The following is a 26,944-nucleotide window of genomic DNA, read 5'->3' as shown; positions in this document are numbered from 1 at the left end:
CTTATCATAAAAGCATTCATGTGACTTTGTAAACACATATTTGATTATTAGCTGACAGTCCCCACTTACTACACAACTACAAAAGTGCCAAATGTGTGTGTGTGTGTATATGTATATTTCTATATGTTTGTTTACTTGCCAATTAAATAGGCATTTCAATCAGAAGGCAAACAAACAAAAAAAGTTCGGAGCAAGTGTTTTCACTTCCCCACACATTTGTTACGCTTCGTAGGCAAGTCACAGATGTCTTCCAACAAGCTGCTCAAATAAGTCACATATACATTTATATATATATATGTATATACATATACCTGTGTGTGTAGAGAATGTGAATTCGTGAAATACCGGAAATGTTTCGTGTAGATCGCGACAGACCTCACTTTGGTTGCATGCGATTAATTGCTTTAGCTCATTTCAAATCAGAAATGCCTTAATGTGTTTAATTTGCCGAATTTTGTCAAAAGCAATGACTTTACAATGGCGCTGGCTGCTATAACGATAACGGTATATACTAGTTCACAGTGCAATTTGCACAGGTGTTCATTAAGAGGGCATTCCTTAATCCTCAATTAATTTAATTTTCACAAATCATTCAGTTTACTCATGATAACTTAAAAAGCTTAGCCTCGGAAGCCTATTTTATTTGTGTGCTTATAAAAAATGTTAACGGCTCTTCATCGCACCCTGACTGTGCACACCTACTTGGCTTGGCTATGACAGCCTTTGCTAATGGTGAAAATTGATTTTGACTAGCTTGGAATATTGAATCAAATTACATATGGACGTTAATTGGCGTAACGAGGTCCGTAGACTGCGAAGACCTGATATGTTTGGCGCTTGTTGACGTTTTTGAATTTCACAAATATTGTACAATCAAACTGTCATGTCGTAGCAATTAGCGCTTTGGTTGTAATATGAGATAGCCGCTGCAATATTTCTATTGAGCTCTGATTGTATGTATGCTAATGTTTAATCCAATCAAATTGTATAATTTTTAATAATATGGCTACGAGCTTTCGCGTGCATTTCCTAACATTCGTGTAGACATATTTGGCAGCAATCTCTCTGGGTACATTTTTTTTTGGGATTCATGGTGGGAGAGAAACTCCGTCGCCGAGTCCTGATATTCAGCCCGGTGGATGAAAGTATAGCCGCCATCCGCATCAAATCGAAATTCTTTAACATATCGCTGATTTGCGTCCACGCCCCGACGAAAGAGAAGGACGATGTGACCAAAGACGTCTTCTATGAGTGCTTGGAGCTGGTCCAGCCACAATGTTAAAATCGTGCTTGGCGACTTTAACGCCAGAGTGGACAAAGAAGGAATCTTTGGCACAACACTCGGTAAATTCATGAAACATCCCCAAATGGGATGAGGCTGATCGACTTCGACTTCGTCGGGGCCTGAAATATAGAAACCTGTAGTATTAGATTCCAGCATAAGAAAATTCATCAAGTTATCTGACTGTCTCGAGATCGAAATGCGACCAACCAGATCGATCATGTTGTGATAGACGAAAGACACGTCTCCAGTTTTTAGACGTGCATTCGCTCCGAGGTTCTCTATCTTGTTGCGGCGAAAATATGCATCCGCCTATGGGCAGCAAGGAGAGCAAGACGAAATATATCCGGATATCAAACAAACAGTGGTCGCACTCGCGACTTGGCTCCCACCTCACTGTTGACTGTTATAACTTCGGAGCCGTAGATAATTTCGTCTATCTTGGAATCAGTATTAACACCAACAACCACATTCCTCGAAATCCAACTCAGAATAGTTCTTGCCAACAGGTACTACTTCGGACTAAGTAGGAAATTAAGAAGTAAAGTCCTCTTTCGACGAACAAGGACCAAATCCTACAAGTCACGCATCATCTATATGGTGCAGAGGCATGAGCGATGACAATATCAAATGAGTCGGCGATACGAGTTTCGAGAGAAAGGTTCGGCGGAAGATTTATGAACCTTTACGTATTGGCAACTGCAAAGATATACGACGACATTGTTCAGGGTTCAGGGGATTAAGAGATAGCGGATGAGAGTATTCGACGCAGTACTTGTCGGGGGAACCAGAGGAAAGGAACCACCCCGCTGGAAACACCAAGTGGAGAAGCACTTGGTTACACTTGGAATCTCCGATTGGAGCCACTCTCTACCGAAAAAATTTCACACTGTTTATCCGTCCGAGCATCAGCGTTGGAATTTGAAGGGCCAGTGAACTCTGATAGACTGATTTATCTATGGTCTGATTGCCAAATGAAACAATAAATGGTTAGGTGGCGACTGAAGTCACAACAAAAGGTCATTGGCTATAAAGATTGCACGTTTCTTTGATCAATCGGCATAATTAAGCATATCCCACATTCCATTTGCATAAAAAAATTAAAACAATTATTGTTTATCTCGGCCAATAACATCGCTGGGCACCCACACCTTTTGTGCCATCAGACCAGAATGTCTTTCGCCTATTGTGGGAACGGTTAACCACCGGATGTGATAAGCTTTTCTCAAATTTGCATTGCGTCAATCAAAAAGCATGAAAATATCTGTCAGCTGCTTCACCACAAAGCCCGCAGCCGCTGTAAGCACCTTCCGCCCCACGCAGAGCCCCGATATGCATACATGTATGTAAATGTAAATAAACAAGAATGAAAAGAATTTCGAAATTTAAATGCGATTACAGATTACACGCTTGCGAGTTGAATTGCGGTTTTATGAACTCACACATTTTTTACTTGTAGAATTTATTGCGCAATTCAGTCTGATAGACAATGTACTCACTTATGAATATCGCGAATATCGCACCTAATGTCCACTTGCGATGCGATCATCGGCATTCGGGCTGGCTTAGCGTTCTACATTTGTAATGAGTCTATATGTAGTAGGCTCTGCTGGGGGTGCACAGGCGGGGGTTGTTGCGGTCGGAAGCCTAGCAATTAATATGCAATAAATGTGAATATGGAAAATGTGTGGTGAGTGGGTGTGTTGCTTGTTGTTGTTGTTGTATTTGGAAGGAATTTATGTGCAATCGAATTAGTAATGCATACTCACTCTCATGCACTCGAATAGCTATGAAGCTGAGTGGGCGCTGGGTGAAACAAGTTTACTCAGTGTTCGTAGGAAAATTTTCCAGTGTGTCAGCGTAAATTTGCATAAATTAGCATTGTAATAGAAGATTATTCTAATTTATAATATATTTGAAGCGCCTAATAACAATTTGTTACTTCAACGCAATTATATAACCGATCCATCTTATTCGGTTTCTCAATATTATGAAGCAATGACGTTTCTTTGAGATGACAGGCGACTCTGGGTAAGAGAGTTAAGAGAATCTTTCAAAACAGGGGAGGGCTTGGAACATCACTAGCTTGTTTTGAAGTGGCTTGTTTAAATGTCAGTCACTTCTTTTAGGGGTTCACGGAAGCTATGTCATCATTATCTTTATTTTAACCCTCAATACTCGCTAACGTAGTATGCAGTTAGTGGTTCTGCTCTCCGGTATATGTATAGTATATGGTATAAATTGCGGTACTTTGGAGTTCTCTGTATACCAATGGCAAATAGCTTGTTCTGCCTCGAGAAGTCCTCGTAATGTATTCGTAATCTTGACCAACTCAATATGGCTCAATTATATTTTGAAAGTTAAAAATCTAGAAATCCTGTCTCCGGAAGTGTATTTCATGTCCGTCTATCTGTTAGTAGTTCAGCCTTCCTAACTCTATATGGTATAAATAGCGGTTCTCTCGTGTTCTCGAGTAGTTTCTTGGGTAACTTAATATGGTTCGATTTGATCTTGAAAGTTAGAAATCCTGTATCCGGAACTCTATTTAAAGTCCGCCCATCTGTTAGTAGTCTAAGTTTCCAAACTGTCATGTAAATGATATAACATGCGATTCTCTGGTGTTCTCTGCATATCAATGGCTCACTATTAAATAGCTTGTTCTGCCTCGAGTTCTCTTACGTAACTCAATATATTTCGATTGGTTCTTAAAAGTTAGAAATTCTGTCTCCGGAAGATTATTTCATATCCGTTTTGCTGCATGTACGCGAACTTGTCTCTCAGTTTCTGAGCAACACGTCAATAAAATAAAGGCCTTGGTGTTTGAGAATCGACGATTAACAGTCAAAGACCTTATGTCATCCTAAGGATCTGTGCAAACCATTCTGAAAGATCATTTGGGTCTATGAAAAATAAAAGCACGTTTGGTTCCAAATCACGGATATTTTTCGAAAAACAACGTCGCTTTAACGTCCGTGAAAGAATACTTTCCGCCTCCCAGGATGTCATAAAAAGTATAATTCCTGACGATAAGTCTTGGATCTATGCTTACGACTCCGTAACAGACGATCAATCGGCCGTATATCGAGATAAAGGTGAGCAAAGCCCAAAAACACCCTGAAAGCAGATCAAAAATCAAGGTTATGTTGACAGTTTTCCTCGATTATCGAGGTTTGGAGCACTCCGAATTCCTTCCGACTGGCCAAACTGTGAACAAGGAACCCCATTTGGGTGTTAGGCGTTGTTTGCGCGAAGCTGCTGTAAAAAGAGATCGGAATTATGGGCCGACAACTATTGGTTTTTGTACCGTCGCATACTAAATTGATTCTTCGTGGGTTTTTCGCCAAATTTTCAACCAATATCGTGTCGCAACCGCCGTGTTCGCCAGATTTAGCTCCTTGTGACTTCAGACTATTCAGCAAGTTTGAACGACTGCTCCAGAGAACCCGTTTTGAGTCAATTGAAGACAGTAAAAGTGGATCGCTAGGCGCATTGAAGGCATGCTGTTTCAGAAATTGGCTTTAACAACAGTTTCGAGGATTTGAAAACGTTGACACAAGTGCATTGGGGCCAAGTGGGATTACTTTGAAGGGGACCACGTAGTTTTAGAAGAATAAAAGACGAATTTTAAAATTATGAACAAAGTGCCACTACTTTTTGCTGACTGTAGAATTTTTTATTTTTTTAAATTTTTTTAAATTTAATTTCATGGAATTTTTTTAATTTTAAATTTTTTTTTTTGCATTAAAAGTCGCTTTATTGAATTAGATTATTAAGCAAATAGTAGTTATTAAGTGGGAATAATAGCAAGACAAACATTGCCACAATAGATTCATGCAAACAAACACTCGTTATAGGTATGCGCACATGTTTGTCCGTATATGTGTTTGTGTGTTTGGTTGAGTGTGTGTTTGTGCATACGTGCCCGCAAATGTAAGACCTCAATTACTGATTACAAAATGGGCAATTATTGTAGGCACAAATGCAAATACAACTGAAATGATTATTGCCTATTGTACTTATGTAGACATAATTGTAACAACAATAAGCGATACGCAAAACAAAAACACATGCAAGAAAAATTATAATCACGAGTAAATAATATTCGCCTGATAACTCACATTTACCTAAGGCATAGCGCACTGCACACGCTCAAAAAGCTGTGGCCATAAAGCTAAATTCAGTGCCTTCTTCGTTTTACGGTTAAATGTTCTTTGGTTTACATGTTTGCTTAGGAATAGGCAAGAGATTTGCACACAATATGCAATTAAATGCATTTTATGGGATATTTATGTACTTATGTGCCAATGTACGCCACGCCTCTCTGTTCGCTGGTGCGATTTTTAATTACCGAGCGCGTTCGGATTATTTTAAAAAGGTTGTTGTGGTAAGCGGAATCGGTATTATTCGATTTGGCTGACTTCCAAGAAGAAATTTCTCTAAGTACTCGTCTTCTGGGTCTGGGTGCGCTTGACAATGTTGACTCGTAATGCCTACAAAGAGTATAATAAATGTTTTCAACCTGAAAGTAATTCGGAGTATAAATCCATTAGCTTGAAAATTAAGTATAGATATCAGCCGTTCAATGGAATTCATACCTTTTAGGTATTCAGTGTAAATGTACTTCAGGGAAATCACTACAGGTGGGTTGGTAGTTGGACTTCCTCGACAATTCGGGTGAAAAACAAGGAAAAACGTTTATTTCGTCTCCACCGAGTTATTGTAGCCTTAACAGGAGCATTTTTAATAGCTTCAGAGTATAAAAAAAACCTTATTTTATTTTTCATCGAACATTTTGTCTGGCAGCTATATGTACATATACATATGTATTATAGTGATTCGATCTGTTCAATTTGCCTTGAATAATTTTCCATGGCGAATTTCGTGAAGATCTAGTCAAATAAAAAGTTTTCTATACAAGGAGTTGATATCGATAAATCAATTTGAATGGCAGCTATATGCTATTGTGCTCCAATATGGGAGGTTCCGAAAGATGAGCGCTTCTTGGGGAGAAGCGAACGTAAGCGAGATTTCAGAACGATATCTCAAATGCTGGAGGACTGATCCACGTAAATACGGACATGGATATATTTATGTAACTCGTTTCACTGACCATTTATGTATATAAGAATATAACGGGTCAATTGAAAAGTCCCAGGCCTATCAAAGTTGAAACAAATTTTTTGACAAAATTGTTTTCATTTAAGGGTTATACACTGAATATAACGACTCTCAAATTACCATTGGTTGTAATATTTTGATAGCTGTGTTCTTTGCTTTAAAATAGGCCTCAGTTTTGATGCAAATTTCTTCCCAGCGAGTATTCGTTTGAGAACAGAAAATAGTCGCTTGGGGTCAGATATGAAGAAGAAACGGTGAATGCGGAAGCAATTCGAAGCCCAATTCATGGATTTTTGCCCTTGTTTTCACTAAATTGTGACACGGTGCATTGGCTTAGTGAAACAGCACATTAATTTTCGTCAAATGCGGTCATTTTGGGCCCATTCATCCTTTAAATGGTCCACTCGCTATTGTTAGTCCTTCCCTTTTTAAGGTAGTCAATAAAAGTTATTCCATGCGCATTCCAAAATTCGGATGTCATTACCTTGTCAGCCAATTGTTGCGTTTTTACTCGCTTTGGAGTGGGTTCATCGTGTGAATGACTGTCGATTGAACATCGGAGTCAAATGTTGAAGCCCTGCTTCATCCATTGTCGCATTGTCTTCAAACACTGATCCGAATCATCAACTCGTCGTTGTTTTTGGAAAAAAATGAGCTAATGTGGCACTCACTTTGCACAAAGCTTTCTCATACTCTAATATTCATGAATCATATGATGTACACATTTAGTTAAAATCTTTAGATTGTCTGCTATCTCGAACAACTTCAATTTACGGTCATACAAAATTTTTTGTGGACTTTTTTATGTTTTCGTTCGTTACAACCTCTTATTGGCGTCCACTGCTTTTACCATCTCGGTGCTCATTTCACCATGTCCAATCTTAGCATACTAATCTTTGACTGCTGATTTCCTTGGGGCAGTGTTCAGACACTCGGCGTAAAGCCAAGTTTTTGCTTCACTTGCTTCATGACGTAATTCATGAACTAATGATCTGACATCTGTCATTAGAATGCATTAATGCTTATTTTCTTGCTTCATTTCGAACTTTTTCGAAAATGAGGCGTGACTGATTGATCCATCATTCATAGGATTATGGAAGGCCGACTTGCTCTACTCTATTTGGGTGTTTTCTTTTTTTTTTTATTGGAGGTGTTTTTTTACGTGGCGGATCTCAAACCCAGCGCACAACCCTGAGGAGGGATGTTTCGCATTCTTACTTTAGCTCGCCTTCAAACGGATGGTTTTTGGCTACCTAGAGAATACTTGGTTTAGGACCGGAAGTCGTGAGCTGCTTGAGCCCAAGAATCGTTTCTGGTCACTCCCAAGTGAATGGCGCTCAGAAAACTTTCCTCACTTGTCTGAACTTCTAGACATGGCTCCATCCTTCAATTCTTTTTGGTCTAGTACAGAAATACATACAAAATATCTGTAACGTTTTCACCATATGGTGGGACTATAAAATCAACTCGTAGTCAATTGTAACGGTTTTATTGTGAGCTGAGCTGCCTGTGTGTGCACTTGCCTTCAGCCATATATTTCTCTATGCGACAGTGATTTGTTTTGATTGTGTTGGTTGATAAGCTCTGTAGCGGCACCACGTGGCCGGCTTTTACCAGTTTCTGCTGGCCGCAAGAACAGTAGTTTGTGTGCATGTTTGTATGCAAAACATTAGCTGATAACCGAACAGCTGACAGCAAAGTAGACAACGAAGCTGATATACATATCTTTTGACATACATACATATACTTATGTATATGTACATACAATCATCCAAGTGCGGTTTGTGATGTTTTGTTATTAATTGATGAATCAAGGATTGCCTGTCTCATGGCTTGGGGTGAGGCTGATAGGTTAAGAGTGACTGCACCTTATCTCATAAACAATAACACACTCGTACTACCTATTTACACTTTGTTTACCTATATTCGGTATGAGTTCGTGTTGTGTTGTCTATGAGGCTGTTATCACGACCGCAATGTAGAACAAAGTGCTTAGGCTAATGTCTGTATTTAATTAATTAAATTAGTGATTAATAAATATTCTAATGTTCAATATGTGATAATACTGCTAAAAAAAATTAATACAAAAAAATAAAAAAAAAAATAAAAAAAAATTAGAAAACAAAGAAAATAAAAAAGTTAAAAAATTCACAAAAAAATCAAAAAAAATTAAAAGATAAATTAAAAAAATATTAAAAACAAAATTAAAAAAAATTAAGAAAATATTAGAAAAAAATAAAGGAAAAACTAAAAAAATCTCCAAAAAATTAAAAAAAAAAAAATTAAAAAAAAAAAATTAAAAAAAATTAAAAAATATAAAAAAAATAAAAGAAAAATTAAAAAATAAAAAAAAAAAATTAAAAAAGAATTAAGAAAATATTAGAAAAAAAATTAAAAAAATAAAAGACAAATTAAAAAAAAGTTAAGAAAAAAATAAAAAAGACATTTAAATATGCCTTAGCATAAAAAGTTGAAGATTATTAATTTTTTTTTTTTTTAATGTGGTGAAAATATATGACACATGGCTAATAACATTACTCAACAAATCTGAGAGATATATGTACATATTGGCGAATGATATGCTAACAGATATGCGGGGCATTTGGGGTGTCCTGTTTGAATACGGTGGACGCGGAATTGACCCCTACACTTCTAGACTACAACTCAAATAAAATTTTCGTGTTCGGAAATTTTTACAATCATTTTCGGACTCAACAACCCAAAATTTTGCAAAAAAAATTGTTACAGGCGGCCGCAAAACCTCTGTAAACTAGTGTAATTTTTAGATTCAGCGTTCTTAGAATCCAGCATCTTTATTGAAGCTGAACTCTGTAATAAACAGATATTTTTTTCTATTTCTCTACTGACTGAAGTTGCATATACAATTTGTAGCCGTAAAAACAGGGATCGGTTTGCTATTTAATTTAGCCTCTTTTACAATACAAGTAATTAACTTGCTTTTACTAACTAAGCAGCTACATTATTCAGTGTTCAAAACCTGTTTTAAGTAGTTTTGTTTTCTCATCTCACCGATAAAGATACATTTGCAATTTAAAAGTTATGGCAATGTCGTCATAATCTATGTCATAGTCTAATGCTGACGATGGGTTCCAAGTACAAAGCCAAGAAAAGGCAGCCTTTAACCCAGAAATATAATATAATAGGTTATGATATATTTTTCTAAAATTTCTTAGAACTCTTTTCTATGCAAAATAAATTTACACAGATCAGTTACGCTGATTCTCTGAACTGAGTTAAGCTGGTGTGCAAAACGTCAACCAGAAGATCGGAATAGTTTATATTAGGTACATAAGGTCACGACGACGATAAGGGTTACACCAATTTCATTCAGCGCTAAGACACATAATTTTTAAGAAAGCGTGTCCACTTCATTTCATTAAAATATCACCAATTTTGACCAACCTAAATGGTTCAGAGTTATCAGGAAAATAACCCAAAGTATAAAAATATACAACTATACTGAGATCAGTAGGCATACGCCATCCAATATATTGTACTAATAGCCATTGTGTTGACTCTTTCATTATGAAAACAATTTACTACAAAACACTGTCTTATAGCTCGTTATCACACAATGATAAACAATAAAAACGTGCATTTATTGTTTTAAGGTAGAAGTCTGGTAACTTATGCCTACTTTCATGACTTCTTTGGAGGGTGATTTTTTATAGGAAAATAAAAATGAATTATCTTGAATATTCAGAGTGTTTTTATTTACATATTGAAAATTAAAAAAAAAATATATTTGAAAAAAATTGATATTTTATGACTATTTGTCACTCGAAGTTGGAACCTCAAAAAAATGCACTTGAGTGGCCCGGGGGATTTTGGCTCTTGATGTTATATGAAATCAAATGTTCTTGTTTATTCTTCATCTATAGATATGTCATTCTGGTCGGAACTACTGAAGTTAAATATCAAGGGTAAATAACAAAATGGCGGACTTTGAAAAAAAAAGTCATTTTATTTTAGCAAAAAAAGGGTTGTCAAATAAAAAGTTAAGAGTGAAAAAAATTCTCGTTAGTGCCGACGAGAACTATAAGTGTGTAAAACAGCCTGTTAAAATTTGAAAGCAGTCGGTTCAGTAGAAAAAAAAGTTAGGACCCGGGCCGACCAGAAAATCAATGTTTTGAGAAAAACGCGTTTAATGTTCAACAACTCTGAGAGGGAGGACTCCAAGGCGCTCTAGGAAACTCGTCATAACTCCCGAAATATTTCGAATTTCTGTCTGAAATTTTCACAATATATTCTCAAGACAATGTACTTTCAAAATAACCAAAAAAAAAATCGATTTTTCGAACCCAAGTTACCAGACTACTACCTTAAAGCCTATATATTACTTGTTTTTTTGCCACATTTTTAACTCATTTCCATTTTGTACCCTGAACAAGCTATATGTATGTATATACTTTTTCAACGAAGTTTGTAACATCCAGAAGGAAATGTTGGAGACCCTATAAAATTTGTAGGTGTATATAGTATGTAAAGAATGATCCATTTCGAGGTTCCCTATGTTTTTTTTAAGAAAAAACACAGAAACTTCAAATTTAATGAGAAATGTTTATTATACATTATTAAGCATTTATTTTTTGAAGATCATATCTTTCAAATGTTAGCCGCGTCCACGTCTCAGATGATCCATCCCTTGAGTCCAATTTTCGATGACTCGTTCGAGGATTTCGACTGGTAACTGGTAAATGACATGATCACACATTTTGCTTCAAGGCCTAAACCGAGGCGGGATCGTCCGAGTAGACTTTAAACTTTACAAATACCCACAAGAAAAGTCTAAGTTGTGATATCACACGATCTTGGTGGCCAATCGTCCGGCCCAAAATATGAAATTATCTGCTCACCGAACTGTTCTCTCAATAAATCCATTGATTGATGTGATGTGTTGGAAGTGGTACCGTCTTGTTGAAACCAAATGTCGCCGAGATCTCGAGCTTCAATTTCAGGCATCAAATAGTCGATTATCATGGCGCGATAACGGTTGACGGTTATGTTGTCACTAGTATGATTTTTGAAGAAATATGGAATGGGGATTCCACTGAGCCACAAACCACACCAAACATTTTTTTTACTGGGTGGAATGGCAGCTCTTCTATATCTTCAGGTTTCTCTTCATTTAAAAGGCGGCAATTTTCCTTTTTCATCTACATCTTGAGCCAGAAATGGGCCTCAGCCTCCACGCTGAACAAAATTTGGATCGAAAAAGTCGGATCTTCTTGGAACTTTTCAAAAACCCATACGCCAACTAGCCTCTCAGTTTATGAAATATCGATCCGAAATTTTGCACACGTCCTTTTCTCTCCAAGAAGCAAATCATTTTTCGAAACCACCGATATTGGAGGACTATAGCAGCTAGCTGCCATACAAACTGATCTGTCAAGCTCAAGTCCTTGTAAGGGAAACTTTTGTGTTTGGTGAGATATATGCCTGAAATTTGGCACGGATTAGTACCCAAAGTACCTCTAAAATGTCCGAAAATATTGTTAAGATTGAACCGCTATAGCATATAGCTGCAAGGTAAACTAACTGATCAACATCAAGCTGAATATATTTTGACATCTTCTTACGCTATAATAATGCTCCTGTGTAGGGTATTAAAGCTTCGTTTCAGTCGCAGTTTACGTGTTTTCTTATTTTAGTTCACACAACTGGCAACTTTTGATCACTAGCGCTTTGCTAATGAATATTTTTCATTGTTTTATATTTATCTTATTTTTTATGAACAATAACACGTTAATAGAACACTTAATGTTATTTAATTTAAATTAATTTTTAATTTGTTTTACTAATTTTACTAATTTATTATAAACGTAACTTTTCATTTTATTCATCTTTATACCCATTGAATACCGTTTGGCGCAATGACCCATGATACAGCTGAATTACAGTCACTATAAATTGGCTACTAATTATGACAATTATGCAATTTTAAAAATATTGCTGGCAATAATTACAAATTAATGTGCTAAATATACGAATACGAGTGCGCTGACGTTGCTGCTCGCGACTGCGACTATTATGCTTAACTAATTCTAACCCCAACTAGAGGTGATCAATATTTAAACGATATATAAATATGAGTGTGTAAATAGAATTCTGCTCACACTCGCATAGAATTACAAACAAGGCAGTCAGGCATAAATGAATTTAACAGTCCATATATCTAGTTATCTATACACAAGTATCATATGTATATACATATGTAGGTATGTTTTCTTCGTGTACTAAATACTTTTTAAATGAAAATGACAATGTTTGTCCGTCCGCTTTTACCTTATTGGCAGCGTAAATATGATTACAAGCTGAATTGGCGCTTAATTGGAAGAGAGACAGACGTTTTTTTTCGCCGTCGAAGTGACCAACCAGCCGGCAACCACTTAGATCATAGACATCGGCATTTCAGCTAATGCCGGCTTTGGTCGGGTTCGCATAGTCCGCATGTGACGTTCGGAGCATGAGAAGTCGTGTGGTGCGTTTAGTCTCGTTTATGCACATTCGCTTGTGTTTTTTTGTGTAAAACGGCACTCCTCTTGTGCTGCTCCTCCTTTCAGTTGTCTAATGATTTATGACCGCAACTTGAGCTCAACTTTTAAAGCTTCGTTGCAACCCTACCGTATCGGCTATCGTATTTGCAGTTGTCGTTGTCACAATTATTGTTGTTGCTGCTCAAGTGAGTGCAATAGGCGAGCAACGACATGACAACCTTGTAAAATGAGTTTTCTTGACCTAAAGCTCACTGACAGTTGTGCAATTGTTGGTGTGAATTCGCCAGTAGGCATATTTTTGTTTTGTAAAAATCAGTAGTCATATGTATAAGTACTTATGTATATGTATGTACTTGTATATGAATATAGGCACATATGTACATACATATGTGGTAACAACTTATAATAACGGGTGATTTTTTTGAGGTTAGGATTTTCATGCATTAGTATTTGACAGATCACGTGGGATTTCAGACATGGTGTCAAAGAGAAAGATGCTCAGTATGCTTTGACATTTCATCATGAATAGACTTACTAACGAGCAACGCTTGCAAATCATTGAATTTTATTACCAAAATCAGTGTTCGGTTCGAAATGTGTTTCGCGCGCGTGTTTTGTTCAGCGATGAGGCTCATTTCTGGTTGAATGGCTACGTAAATAAGCAAAATTGCCGCATTTGGGGTGAAGAGCAACCAGAAGCCGTTCAAGAACTGCCCATGCATCCCGAAAAATGCACTGTTTGGTGTGGTTTGTACGCTGGTGGAATCATTGGACCGTATTTTTTCAAAGATGCTGTTGGACGCAACGTTACGGTGAATGGCGATGCTAACAAACTTTTTGTTGCCAAAAATGGAAGAACTGAACTTGGTTGACATGTGGTTTCAACAAGATGGCGCTACATGCCACACAGCTCGCGATTCTATGGCCATTTTGAGGGAAAACTTCGGACAACAATTCATCTCAAGAAATGGACCCGTAAGTTGGCCACCAAGATCATGCGATTTAACGCCTTTAGACTATTTTTTGTGGGGCTACGTCAAGTCTAAAGTCTACAGAAATAAGCCAGCAACTATTCCAGCTTTGGAAGACAACATTTCCGAAGAAATTCGGGCTATTCCGGCCGAAATGCTCGAAAAAGTTGCCCAAAATTGGACTTTCCGAATGGACCACCTAAGACGCAGCCGCGGTCAACATTTAAATGAAATTATCTTCAAAAAGTAAATGTCATGAACCAATCTAACGTTTCAAATAAAGAACCGATGAGATTTTGCAAATTTTATGCGTTTTTTTTTTAAAAAAAAGTTATCAAGCTCTTAAAAAATCACCCTTTACTTGTGCGGGCCTGCAGGTGGATGTGTTATTTATATCGAGCGGTTTTGATAATAAAAAATGTGCTAACCGCTCATCAAGACTCGCCCTTAGGCCGAGCAGCTTGAGTAGCTGCGATTTTTTATATTTTCAGAAAAGCTGAAACTAATGAGCATCTATAAATAAATGTATTTTCTTAGATATGTTAGTACAGGGTGTTACATTTATAGGTTTTACTTATGAGTCTATGAGCTGATATTTTTCGGGAGAATTTTTAATTGAAAATTCAGGGCTTTGTCGATATTGATTGTAAATAAAATGCAACGTATTTAATTATTCATAAATATTTATTTTGTCGCCTTTAAAGTAATCCCCACCAGATGTAATACACTTATTCCAACGATTTTTCCAGTCTTGAAAATATTGTACTTCATAAGCACTTTTTGGGATGGTCCTCAGCTCATTCAGCGAATTTTGTTTTATATCTTTGATCGACTAAAAGCGGGTTATACGGAGCGGGGAACAAGAAAAAATCGTACGGAGCCAAATTTGGAGATTACGGTGGTTGATCGATGCGATTCATTGCGTTTTTGGCTGTAAATTCGGTCACAATCGAGGCTCGTTACAATGGTGTATTATCATCGTGTAAATGTTCTTCCACAATGGCCGTTTTCGACCGATGTTCTCACGCAAAGGTCTCAATACATCCAAATAGAACTTCTTATTGATCGCCAGAATAAATTCATAATACACCAAACTACGAATATCGGAAAAAAAACAATTAAACATCATTTTGATTTTTGAGCGGCTTTGTGGTATTTTTTTTTATTTCGGCTTGTGTTTTTCCCTCTATGTTGACGATTGATGAGTTGTTTGCATGTCAAACACAAAATCTCATGTCACATCGACAGGAATTCGACCTGTTTGCGGTACTCTTTCTGAAAAAGATTCAGCTTTATCGGGACTCTTCGCTTCATAATTAAATTTACACCAAGATCATTTGAATAGACTCGCGAGAGATGTCGAGCTCCCTTGCCATCTCTCTTACATTTGCCGGACGATTTTCAAGCACCATATCATTGACTTTTTTAATATTTTCATCAGCTGAAGAGGTCGAAGGCATGTCTTCAACGACCTCTCGACTGCCTTTGAAGGCTTTGTATTATTATTTTCCCTTTCTCTTTTTGTTATTTTATTTACTTTTTCTTATGGGTTTTATCCTGTTATAGTGTTTTTTGCTTTGAAAATTTATCAACGCCGATCAATAGTAACCTGAAAAGCTTTTTTAAAAGTTCTTTGTAATGGAGAAATCTGTATTTCCAGTTTATATTTATATATATTCCGAAGTATTACTTAAGTCATTAAAGCTCCCCAAATTTGCTTAAAATAATGACTATTTATTTTGGTTTATCTGATTGTTCAGTTTAAATAACATATGTAAGTAGATTTAGAGTTACGCGGACGTACAAGGTGACAGAAACGTCGGGTTTTCGTCATCTCTTAAATTATTTTTACTTTCATTTTTGCTATCTTCCTTAAATTTTTCAATAAATTTCGTCCTACTATGATATATTTTGCTGTCAAGGTTATCAACAGATTTCTGTGGCCAAATTCTCCATTTTTTGCATGACATATTCTGTAGCAGGGAACCCTTTCGTACCTTCGCAGCCGATAGAAATAAATTTGCGTGACGAAGTCCAAACACCTCTAAATATTACCGATCCTAGAAGCTAGTTTTAATGAAGTATGGGCGTCCATTAGAGAAATTTACTTGGGTCTAATCAGTTTTGTGGCCACCGCTTTTCTAGTCAGTTATCTCGTTAAAGCTTTGAGCTACAAATTACTTAAATGCTAAATGTTGTCAAATTATATATTTTTTCCAGACCCGAATTTATACCAGACTGCAATGAGTTTTTAAATCGGTCTCTTCAAGTATAAAAGTTTGGTTAAGTAAAAGCAAGAAGTAGTAGTAGCGAGTAATTGTGGTCGGATTCGTAATATTTATATTAATCAGAAAGCGATAACGGTATAAGTCACCTGTTAAGTAGTCGATGATGCCACATTAGCAAACAATGAATTCTGTTCCTATTAAATCCAACATTTTAACTAGGCACACTATAGTTTCCTACGCGAAATGCGCAAGCGAATTATCATTAAAACGCTAATCAATGAATCTATTGTAGTCTTTACCTTTATGAACTGCTAAAATTCTCGAGAATTCGCGTGCAGCGGTGCCCAGTTTTGTTTGCAATTACGTATGCATTTGCGTAGAACCGGTTCACTAGCACCATTCATCGATCAAGCGGCACATTCATAGGGCTGTTTGAGTGGTGTGAACTTGTTGCTCCAATCTTCGTAAACAAATTAATGAATTTGTACAAATAAACAATAGTGTAACTGAAATTAGATAAAAATTATAAGATAAACGCTAATATGTAAAGTTTTTCTCAAGGGGTTATAGGCACTAGCGAGTCAGAAAAACTCGATTTTCGTGATTTTCTTTAAAAATAAATTATATTTGCAAAATTTAATGTACTTTAAATAAGTTGGTGAATCATTTTGAAAACTCTTGGAAAAATTTTAGAGATTTCAAAAGTCGATCTCCAGGAGGATCTCATACTAAAGGGTGATCCACTTTTTTAAAGAAAAAACACAAAAACTTTAAAGTTAATGAGGAATATTTATTATCATCCGCAAGAACATTTTTTGGCATTTATTTTTTGAAGATTATCTCATCTCTCAAATGCTCTTGTTGAAACCAAACGTCGCCGAGTACTTGGCCACAAAAAAACCTCGGTTATCCTTGGAAGTTTTCGAGAGCCAATAGAGCGAAGCAATATCGTTTGGGAAGGTCGAGCTGCTTCAGTTCTTGCACAAGCTGCATGCCGCACGTTTTCAATTTACGATCTTGACATAAAAAAAGTCCGGGTTGCCGCGAACGGTACTGAATCGACTCTCCACGATCTTCATGTACAATCTATATTTTCTTCATTTGGTGCTGGGCGTGGCCTATGTACTTATAATATTAAAAATATGATTAAAACTATTTTCGCCTCATGCTACGTGACAGTTGGTTTTTGAATTTTTTGCTATTACTCATCCTTAAGAAATTTCTGTGCGTGATATTCAGTACTTCCCCATTCTTGTTTATTAATTATTATTATCATTTTAATTTCTTTTTTTTCGAACTAAATTCACAACTAAAGCTCGTGCCTCCCTTGATTTATGGTATTTATGTTTCTAAATTGTTTTTTTGTTATTCATTGAATATTTCTATTTTTACGTATATTTTTAGTCTCTTTGTGCTAATTTTTATTTGTCTTCTGCTGTTTGACTTTTGCTTTGCCTTCGACGTTTTTTATTTGCTTTATAATTTTCCGTTTGTCATGGGAAATTTTTCTTTAAAAAATAACAGCATTTCGCGCTCACTTTGTCGCTTTGTTTGGCTTTAATCCAAAAATATATTTTTAAATTTAAATATTCGACAATAAACAAGCGACATATGAACATATTTTGGCCGCAAAAGCAGTAATAAAAAGTTGACAAAATTCTTTACAACGCCAACATCTCATATCTCATATGGGTCAATCGAAAATGCTTAACCGGCTCAATGTCATATTGAAGTCAGAAATTTCTACATGAACGCCTGTTTGCTCAGTCGTCTATTATTGTGTGATTTGTGTGGCTCATTAGTATAATGTATGATTAACGTATGTTAATCAGATAGGTGCAACAATGTGCCATTTTAGATTGTAGGAAACGAACGAACTCGTATTTTTTAGCCACAACACAATATACTTGTATGTAACGGGTGATTTTTTTGAGGTTAGGATTTTCATGCATTAGTATTTGACAGATCACGTGGGATTTCAGACATGGTGTCAAAGAGAAAGATGCTCAGTATGCTTTGACATTTCATCATGAATAGACTTACTAACGAGCAACGCTTGCAAATCATTGAATTTTATTACCAAAATCAGTGTTCGGTTCTAAATGTGTTTATCGACAAATTTTGTTCAGCGATGAGGCTCATTTCTGGTTGAATGGCTACGTAAATAAGCAAAATTGCCGCATTTGGGGTGAAGAGAAACCAGAAGCCGTTCAAGAACTGCCCATACATCCCGAAAAATGCACTGTTTGGTGTGGTTTGTACGCTGGTGGAATCATTGGACCGTATTTTTTCAAAGATGCTGTTGGACGCAACGTTACGGTGAATGGCGATCGCTATCGTTCTATGCTAACAAACTTTTTGTTGCCAAAAATGGAAGAACTGAACTTGGTTGACATGTGGTTTCAACAAGATGGCGCTACATGCCACACAGCTTGCGATTCTATGGCCATTTTGAGGGAAAACTTCGGACAACAATTCATCTCAAGAAATGGACCCGTAAGTTGGCCACCAAGATCATGCGATTTAACGCCTTTAGACTATTTTTTGTGGGGCTACGTCAAGTCTAAAGTCTACAGAAATAAGCCAGCAACTATTCCAGCTTTGGAAGACAACATTTCCGAAGAAATTCGGGCTATTCCGGCCGAAATGCTCGAAAAAGTTGCCCAAAATTGGACTTTCCGAATGGACCACCTAAGACGCAGCCGCGGTCAACATTTAAATGAAATTATCTTCAAAAAGTAAATGTCATGAACCAATCTAACGTTTCAAATAAAGAACCGATGAGATTTTGCAAATTTTATGCGTTTTTTTTTTAAAAAAAGTTATCAAGCTCTTAAAAAATCACCCTTTACATTCAATGATCTGTAGTGGGTTTGTGTTAGAGTAGAGAGTTTGTAAGGTTTTATACAAGGTATATATGAACATGGAATTCCTTATAATACGCTGAAAAGATTTGCCACGATTTTTGTAGAAGAAAATGTCAAGGAGATCCTATAGTATATTAAATGACCAGCATGACGAACTGCATACGCGAACTAGTCCCTCTGTTTTGAGAAATCGATCTGAAATTTTATACACGTCCTCTTCTCTCCAAGAAGTTGCTATTTTGTTGGAACCTCCTGTATCGGACCACTAGAGCATATAGCTGTCATGCAAACTGAATGATCAAAATCAAATCCATATAAGAAAAACTTTTTTATCTGACGAGATATCTTCATCAAAATTGGCACGGATTATTGCCTAAGGTTTCGATATAATCTCCTTAGAAATTGTTCAAATCGGATCGCTGTAGGATATAGGTTTCATAGAAACCGATAGATAAAAGTCTAGTCCTTCTATAAAAATCTTGTTTAGCTGACGAGATATCTTCCCGAAATTTGGTATAGATTATTGCCCAAGGCAAGGCACTGTTTCCGAATAAATTGTTCAGATCGGACCACTATATGCTAGGCTGCCATACAAACTAATCGATCAGCATTCAATGATCGTATGGGAAGGCTGTAATACTTCGGATATTATAGGATGAAGGAGTTCCGAAATTAACGTTTTTTCTTGTTTTTATTTAAGTCCATAACATTTAACCAAACCATAAATAAACGAACGTATATCTTCCACTTCTTTAATCATCCATCTTTAATCTTTTATTTGCAGAGGAGGAAGCGTATCATTGTTTAGCAGCGCTTGTCGGCAGCAAGGAGAAAGTCTTTATTAAACAAACCAAATTACAGCATGAAGTCACCTGGAAAACTGTGATGCAAATTGCCAAAAAACATAGCGTAAGTAAACTGGACATCAAATCACACAACAAATTTTATAACAGTCATATTTCATATGCGACTAACTTCTCACCCCCAATTTTCGTCCACACAGAAAAATGCCGTGACCTATTTTCAACGCATGTGCCCTGGTGTTAAGCTGGAACGCGTCTTCATGGATTGGTGCTGGTGGATATTAGCAGGTCTACCATTTCAGCATCTCGTACGCATTATGGATTGTTACTTCCACGAGGGTATTAAGGTGCTGTATCGTGTGGCGCTCGTGATAATCAATCTCTTCCACAAAGAGTGTCAATCCAACAACGAATGGAGTCCAGATAATATTAAGAATGACATTGGTAATGCGTTAATTAAGTTCTGCAAGAAGATACCAGTGTCACCAACGAAATTATTGCATGCCGCATTTAGTATTAGGGGACTGAGGTAAGCTCGCAACTCTTTTATCATTAACTCGCATGTAATTCTAACATTCACTTTCTCTCCACAGTTCCACATATATTTCTAGAATATTTATGAAGACTGAAATGATACTAAAGAGCCGTTCCGTTTTGAATAGCGGTTCAAAGCAATTAGTTAAGTCGAGATCCAGTGATAATTTGCCATCGAGTCAATCACAAGTCAATATACAAATGATGTCGCACACATTGACCATACGTGAGGTTAGTCCTGCTGCCGCGTAAAGGCATAATTTTTTTATCAACTAACTAATGATATGAAATTACTAAAGCTGTTTTGAGGTTAAAAAATTAAAACTTCAAAAATCTACTAAACCATAAATGAATTTTATATATATTTTCATTTCTCTAATTTCGTATTATATGCTCTCAAGCAACGTTACTTTCGAATTTCGACAACGAGTTTCTGATGCTGAAAAGTGACATATAATATTACTTTGCCCCTTTCCTTACATCCCCATGCCATTTTTACACTCACGTATCAAATCAACCCACAGTGCTTTTAGTACACCCACATCACAATTCTTTATTTCCCAGTTCTCACTCTAGCTGTCTTTGTATAATTAATTATTTTCACAAATTTGCCCACAATCGGCCGAGTAGATTTTCATTTTTTTCACATTCAATATTTCAGCTTCTCAATTCAGCTTAGTCTAATTTTAAGCTACTTCAGTAATTAGTTATAAATGTTAACTCAGCTTAATTTATGTATAGTGAAGAGCTGTGCAAAATATGTGCGAACGAAATGACATTTTTAATGAAATTTCTTCTTTACAAAAAAATTGTTGAAAAAAGATGTATTGATTTCTTGATCAGCGAGATAATTTTTTATATCTCGGTACCCTGTCAACGAAGCTAAGTTAGGGTTTGCAAATTTTTTAATGCAAAAATATAAAATTAGATTTTCAAAAAACTAAAATTAGATCTTCAATATTTAATTTGGAATTAATTAAAAATCTAAAAATTTAATTTGAAAAATTTTAGAACTCAAAATTTAATCAAAATTTAATTTTTTTTAGATTCTTAATTAATTAATTAAATTAAAAATTAAGAAAAAATTATTTAATTAAATTTTAATTAATTTAAAAAAATTTATTTTTAATTTAATTAATTATTATTAATTCTATTTAACTAATTTTAAAAATTTAATTTAAGGTTTTTTATTAATCTAAAATGTAACAAAAAAATTAATTAGTTAAATTTTTTAAATTAACTAAAATTTATTAATTTTAATTTAAATTTATTAATATTAATTAATTTTAAATAATTAAATGTTGAAATTAATTAAAAATATATAATTAAATTAAAAATAAATTTTTTTTAAATGAATTATAAAAACTATTTTTTTAATTTAATTAATTAATTCTTTTTAATTTTTAATTGTTTTTTTTTAATAAAAAATTTTAAATAATTAAATATTTGAAATTAATTAAATTAAAAATTAAATTTTTAAATTTAATTAATTAAATTTTTTAATTTAATTAATTAAAACTTTTTTAATTTTTAATTTAATTAATTAAATTTTTTAAAATTAAAATTTAGTTTTAATGTCGCAAGTTTTGTTCGCAAATATTATGCATACACGGTGTGTCCCAAAAATAACCGCACTTTATATATAAATCCTACAACATGCAGCATTATTAATTGAAATTGCAGCATTAAAAAGGTACATTCATCGTCTTTTAAACCCGCCAAATTTATATGGTTTCTCTTCTTTATTGGCTTAATAGTGGTCGAGTTTACAACAGCGCGTCAATCGTTCTTCCTTTTCGCTGTTTGGCATCAGTTTGAGATTCCAAATGTAACGAGGTCCTTCTCCACATTGTCATTTAAACAGAGTGGAATTCTTATACGTCGAATACTCTCAGAGATGAAGTATTTTCATCCATTCGAACAACATGACCTAGCCAGCGCAGCCGCTGTCTATTAATTCACTAAACTATATCAATTTCATCGTATATCACGCACAGCTCCTCGTTCTATCGACTACGGTATTCGCCGTTCCTACAGGCCAAGGGACCATACATTTTCTGCAGAATCTTTATCTCAAAAACCCGTAACGTTGACTCGATCAGATTTGTCATCGTTCATGCCTCAGCACCATATAGCAGGACGAGAATAATGAGGAAAGAGGACTTTACTTCTCAGTTGCCTCCTCAGTCCGAAGTAGCACCTGTTGGCATGAGTTCTTCTGCAAAAACCTTCAATAGCAGTGGTGGATCCAACATTTCTTACAGCACGGGGTTTTCTTCCAAAATATTTTTCATAAAAATGTTACTTCGTAAATTAGTTGGAATTGGAATTAAAATCACTCATTTGGAAAAAGGGGGGATTTAAGAGTTGGGTTGGTTTGACCCCAAAATCACTCCCCCTTTCCAACCGTGGGTACGCCACTGTTGTAGAAATCATAACTTTCAGCGTTAATACATTTGACATCGCGTATGTGACATCTGCATCCAAAAAGTGCGGTTATTTTTGTGACACGCCGTGTATGTATTCGTATAATTGCTCTCTGCTTAGTTTTAGTTTTAACAAATAGCTTAGTAACTATTTAATATTAATATCTATATAGAAAACACACTGTAGCAAACAACAACAACAACAAAGCCACAACAAGTAACGAATTTAATTTGATTTCTATCTTGTTTTTTCATTTCGTTTACTTTTTCGCATATGTAACTCTCGTAACTCTCGTGGTGAACTGCCGAAATGTGCATTGCAACATTTTAGCGATTGTACACCGAGACCTGTCGCAATTTGGTATGGGACACACAGCATAACTTATTATCAATACTTGAATTATATAGCAAAATGCAAAAAGCAAAAACAAAAACAAATTAATATATATAATTTAACTGCTGCTAATGCAAATGCAAAGCTCGTTCTACTACTTGTATGCTAGTTTTCCGTTAAATTACACTTTTCTGTTTGCGTTACTGTGTCGATTTCCGTTTCCGTTTGCGTTGCCGTTGAGTTTGTCTACTGTCTTGATTTAATTTGGGCGTTGAGTTGTCGGTGTTGCATTATCTTTTGTTTAATAAATATATTTTTTGTGCTGCTTCTGCGCGTACATACAAACATGCATACGTGTGGGTGTGTCGTTTTTCGTTTTTTGTTTTTGTGCTACCATTTACTAACACTTTCGTGCTTTCTTAAATATAAAAACTCGTTTCACTTGCCTATCTCTCACCTCTAAGCCTCTATATATCATATACTCCTTGCTGAAGTGGCGCTCTTTGCTTGCACTTGGCTCAAAATTGTTTTATCCTTTCGCTTTTATTGCATTTTCCACCTTTAAACTTGCAAAAATTAAGAAATGGCATGACTTGTCACCTGTTTTCGGTTTTCTTTGCTTACTTTTGTTCCAATTTATTTTGCGACTATTTTCATTGCGATCGTTATGTAAACACACACATGTTATTTGGCAACAAGGAAAGGACTAAAGTTTTGTTGTGTATTACTAAAATTGTTTGTGCAATATTATACATATTTGATTGGCTGAAATTTGTTGTGAAAAATTAGTTAAGGAAAAAAAGAAAGAAAAAACATTTTACATTACATCTAAACTCAATTGCAAGAGTAACGAAATACTTTTAATTATAACTTCTTTTCTCTTTTGAAATGCTGCCATAAAAATGTGAATATTTTATTTCTCTCTCTCGACCCTGCTCTGCCTAACGCCTAAAACTGCTGACGAATAATACCCTGCGCCCCATGGAATATAATATTTTCGAATTTTCTTATTGCTAAAATGTATTTCCAATATTTTTTTTTATTTTTTGTTGTTTCATAAACCTTTTTAAACTTTTGAACTTTATTTATCTTATACTTACCCGTTATATACCCGGTAATATAACACATTTTTTTGTTGTTTCATAAACCCCTTTATTTATTTCTTAAAACTGAAACCCTTAAACTGTACCGAAAAATTAAAATATTATTATTATCCCTATTTTTAATTGAAATATCTTGCTTTGAACTTTATTTACCTTATACTTACCCGTTATATACCCGTTATTTTTAACAATTTTTTTTGTTTCATAAACTTTTTTATGCTTTTTTTAAAACTGACAACCCTAAACTACCGCGCCAAATTAAAATTATTATTATTATCCAATTTTTTCTGAAATACCTTGCTTTCTACTTTATTTACCTTATAAATACCCGTTTTATACCCGTTATATAACCATTATTTATAACGCATAAAACCCATTACTCACTTGCCTGCGCTCAATAGGGCGAAAAATCGCCTGGCCATAGAGCAGTCGCTATGGGTGTTTACCCCATACACAATCTAAAGAGTCTAGTTTGCTCCGGTGAAGATGTAAGTGTGATTTTTGTGTTAACAAAAACTGCAGATTTATATACCTAGTACATATATATTTGTTAAAAAAATGGAGTGTACACATTTTTAAACTCACTTATTCCTTGGATGATCTCAATGTTATCGAAATACACTTTTGCTTAGTGTTTTTTTTTTTAATAAATATTTAGTATATTTGTTCTGGTTGTTTATAGCGTGGATCGTTGTTGATTAATGAAAGATCTTATAACTACATTTTTGGCACGAATATATTTGAAATTACAATGTTTTGCAATGTAAACTAGATACAAAGTAAACTTTAAGTATTCAAGATTCAGTACAAACACAAATCACTAGCGCCATATGGTGAACCGCACTATCTTTTTTTAACTAACGAGAATCATGAATTGATTACAATACACCTAAAAATTAACAACACAAAAAAACACAGTCTTAAATACTGCAAGGGTTTTGCAAGTACATATTGAGCATTCGTGCTTTCGATAGTGGGTTAATCACTAATTTAGCGGAGTCGAGATCTCCGAATAGTTTCATATGAAAATAAATTGTTAGACTACTTTCGTTAAATCAGAATGCGTCCCTTGGTGTAACAATTTTCGATTTCCATCACATATTGACATAAATGTCATTAAATCTGTTACTAAGATGCCTCCGTTTTCTCCTTACCTTACCAGTTTCATTGGCGTTCAAAAACTATAATCAAATATTCTAAGATCTATATACTATGAACGCATCAACCGCCTCCTCACCTTGATCTCTTATTTTATTTCTTACGAACGGGAATAAAAAGAAATCATTCAATGCCAAGTCAGGACTATTCAGTTGTTTCAGTGGATTTGTGAGAGCTAGCATTGTTGTAGTGAAGTCCTGAGTGTCAAGTCAGGACTATATGGTGGATGCCTTATCAGATCGAAATTGCAGAGGTTTCAGCTCACTTATCGTGTTGAAGAGTGATCCTTTTCGGCGGTTGGTTTCTCAAATTTGTTGAAAAACAACTGGGAAACTAATTTTTGTGTACCACTCAGAATTTACTGTTCTACGGTTCTAGTAGTATAGTTCCGAGATGTTCAGTTTTGCAAAAAAAAGAAGGCAAGTGCTCCGTGTGCGAACAACTTTTTTTGCGTTCGGCTAATCTAGAAACATCCACATAGCTGAAATATCATGATACAACAACTGATTTTTTACGTCCTTTATAAATTTCTTCTTGGAGTGACCCACAAGATTCTTGATGGGCTTCAAATAAATGATGTGCCCACTGATGCCCTCTTGCTGAGTTAATCCACTTCGAAAGTTGAAAAAAAATCGCGCGAAAATGTACACAATTTAATTCCATTTTTTGGACGAAATGAATATGTTAAGTCACTGTAAACAACACAAATAGCGCTAATATGTTAAAACGTTCTGAGTATGCATACTATCAAAAATGTCAAACTTTATGGTGAAGTGGTGAGTTGCCAGATTGAAAAATCAGAATTGTCAATTCCCGAAATGAAAAAGGCAAGCTACGGATTAGCCGAAGTTTTTCTTAATTGGTATTAGTAAACATAGTTCTTTTAACGACAGTACTTCCAAAACCCGAAGTAAAGCAATAAACATTAAAGAGAAACGAACCAAAATCACACAAACATCAGGAACTTAAAAGAATTCATACAAAACGATTGTGGCAGACCGCAACAAGCCTCTTAAACTTGCGGAATGCCCCACACAAATACATGCAAAACACACTCATATATTTTATACCGTAGACATAAGCCCATAAACTTTGGAAGGAATTCACACAAAAAACATTTCAAATTTATGTACATATGTAAATATTGTCTGGATTTTGGAGATCCAGCTCCCTTTTCGAGTTATTTTTTGTAGAATTTGTTTTTATTGTATTTGTCCTTGGAAACAGCTTAAAGGTTTTGAAGTTAGTTTAGATTTGTTAGTGCTTAGATTTGTTCAAAGTTTATGACCAGATTTATTCATTCAGAGTGTCTGTAAAGTAGTCCCATTTTTTTGTTATTAAACTTTCAGCCATAATCTCCACATCTTCAACTTATGGTATTAATGACATCTGGGAAAATATAAATCTTTCATCTATTTAAATGCATTTCAATGTGTATCGATTTTCCAACATTTTGTACAACTATGAAAATTGTATCTATCTAAACATTTTTAATAATTTTTCTTCTTAAAAAATTTATAAATAAATTAATATCGATAAATAAATTGATATCGATGAATATAGTAATATCGATATATGAATTCATATCGATGAATAAATTAA

The 26,944-nt window shown here is 35.1% G+C and overlaps 2 protein-coding genes across 10 annotated transcripts in view; one reads left to right on the top strand and one right to left on the bottom strand.

The window, feature by feature from the left end:
• LOC125775787 (uncharacterized) overlaps positions 1 to 26,944 on the bottom strand; it is a 327,611-nt gene that overhangs the window by 272,320 nt on the left and 28,347 nt on the right. The window lies entirely within an intron of this gene.
• Positions 1 to 26,944, top strand: part of LOC105229173 (GTPase-activating protein skywalker) — a 165,466-nt gene that overhangs the window by 131,099 nt on the left and 7,423 nt on the right. For 4 of the 9 annotated variants that reach the window (XM_049446538.1, XM_049446537.1, XM_049446536.1 and 1 more), the window contains 5 exons: positions 19,769 to 19,893; positions 19,988 to 20,316; positions 20,381 to 20,552; positions 23,079 to 23,108; positions 24,586 to 24,672. In XM_049446538.1, the coding sequence (XP_049302495.1) occupies positions 19,769 to 19,893; positions 19,988 to 20,316; positions 20,381 to 20,552; positions 23,079 to 23,108; positions 24,586 to 24,672 (743 nt within the window). The remainder of the gene's footprint in view (positions 1 to 19,768; positions 19,894 to 19,987; positions 20,317 to 20,380; positions 20,553 to 23,078; positions 23,109 to 24,585; positions 24,673 to 26,944) is intronic. The other 5 variants (XM_049446540.1, XM_049446539.1, XM_049446543.1 and 2 more) reach the window with 3 other exon arrangements.

This window comes from Bactrocera dorsalis, chromosome 1, assembly GCF_023373825.1.
Source record: "Bactrocera dorsalis isolate Fly_Bdor chromosome 1, ASM2337382v1, whole genome shotgun sequence".
Lineage (NCBI taxonomy): Eukaryota > Metazoa > Arthropoda > Insecta > Diptera > Tephritidae > Bactrocera > Bactrocera dorsalis.
Note: the sequence above shows the minus strand (reverse complement) of the source record. Positions and strands in the feature narration are given on the sequence as shown.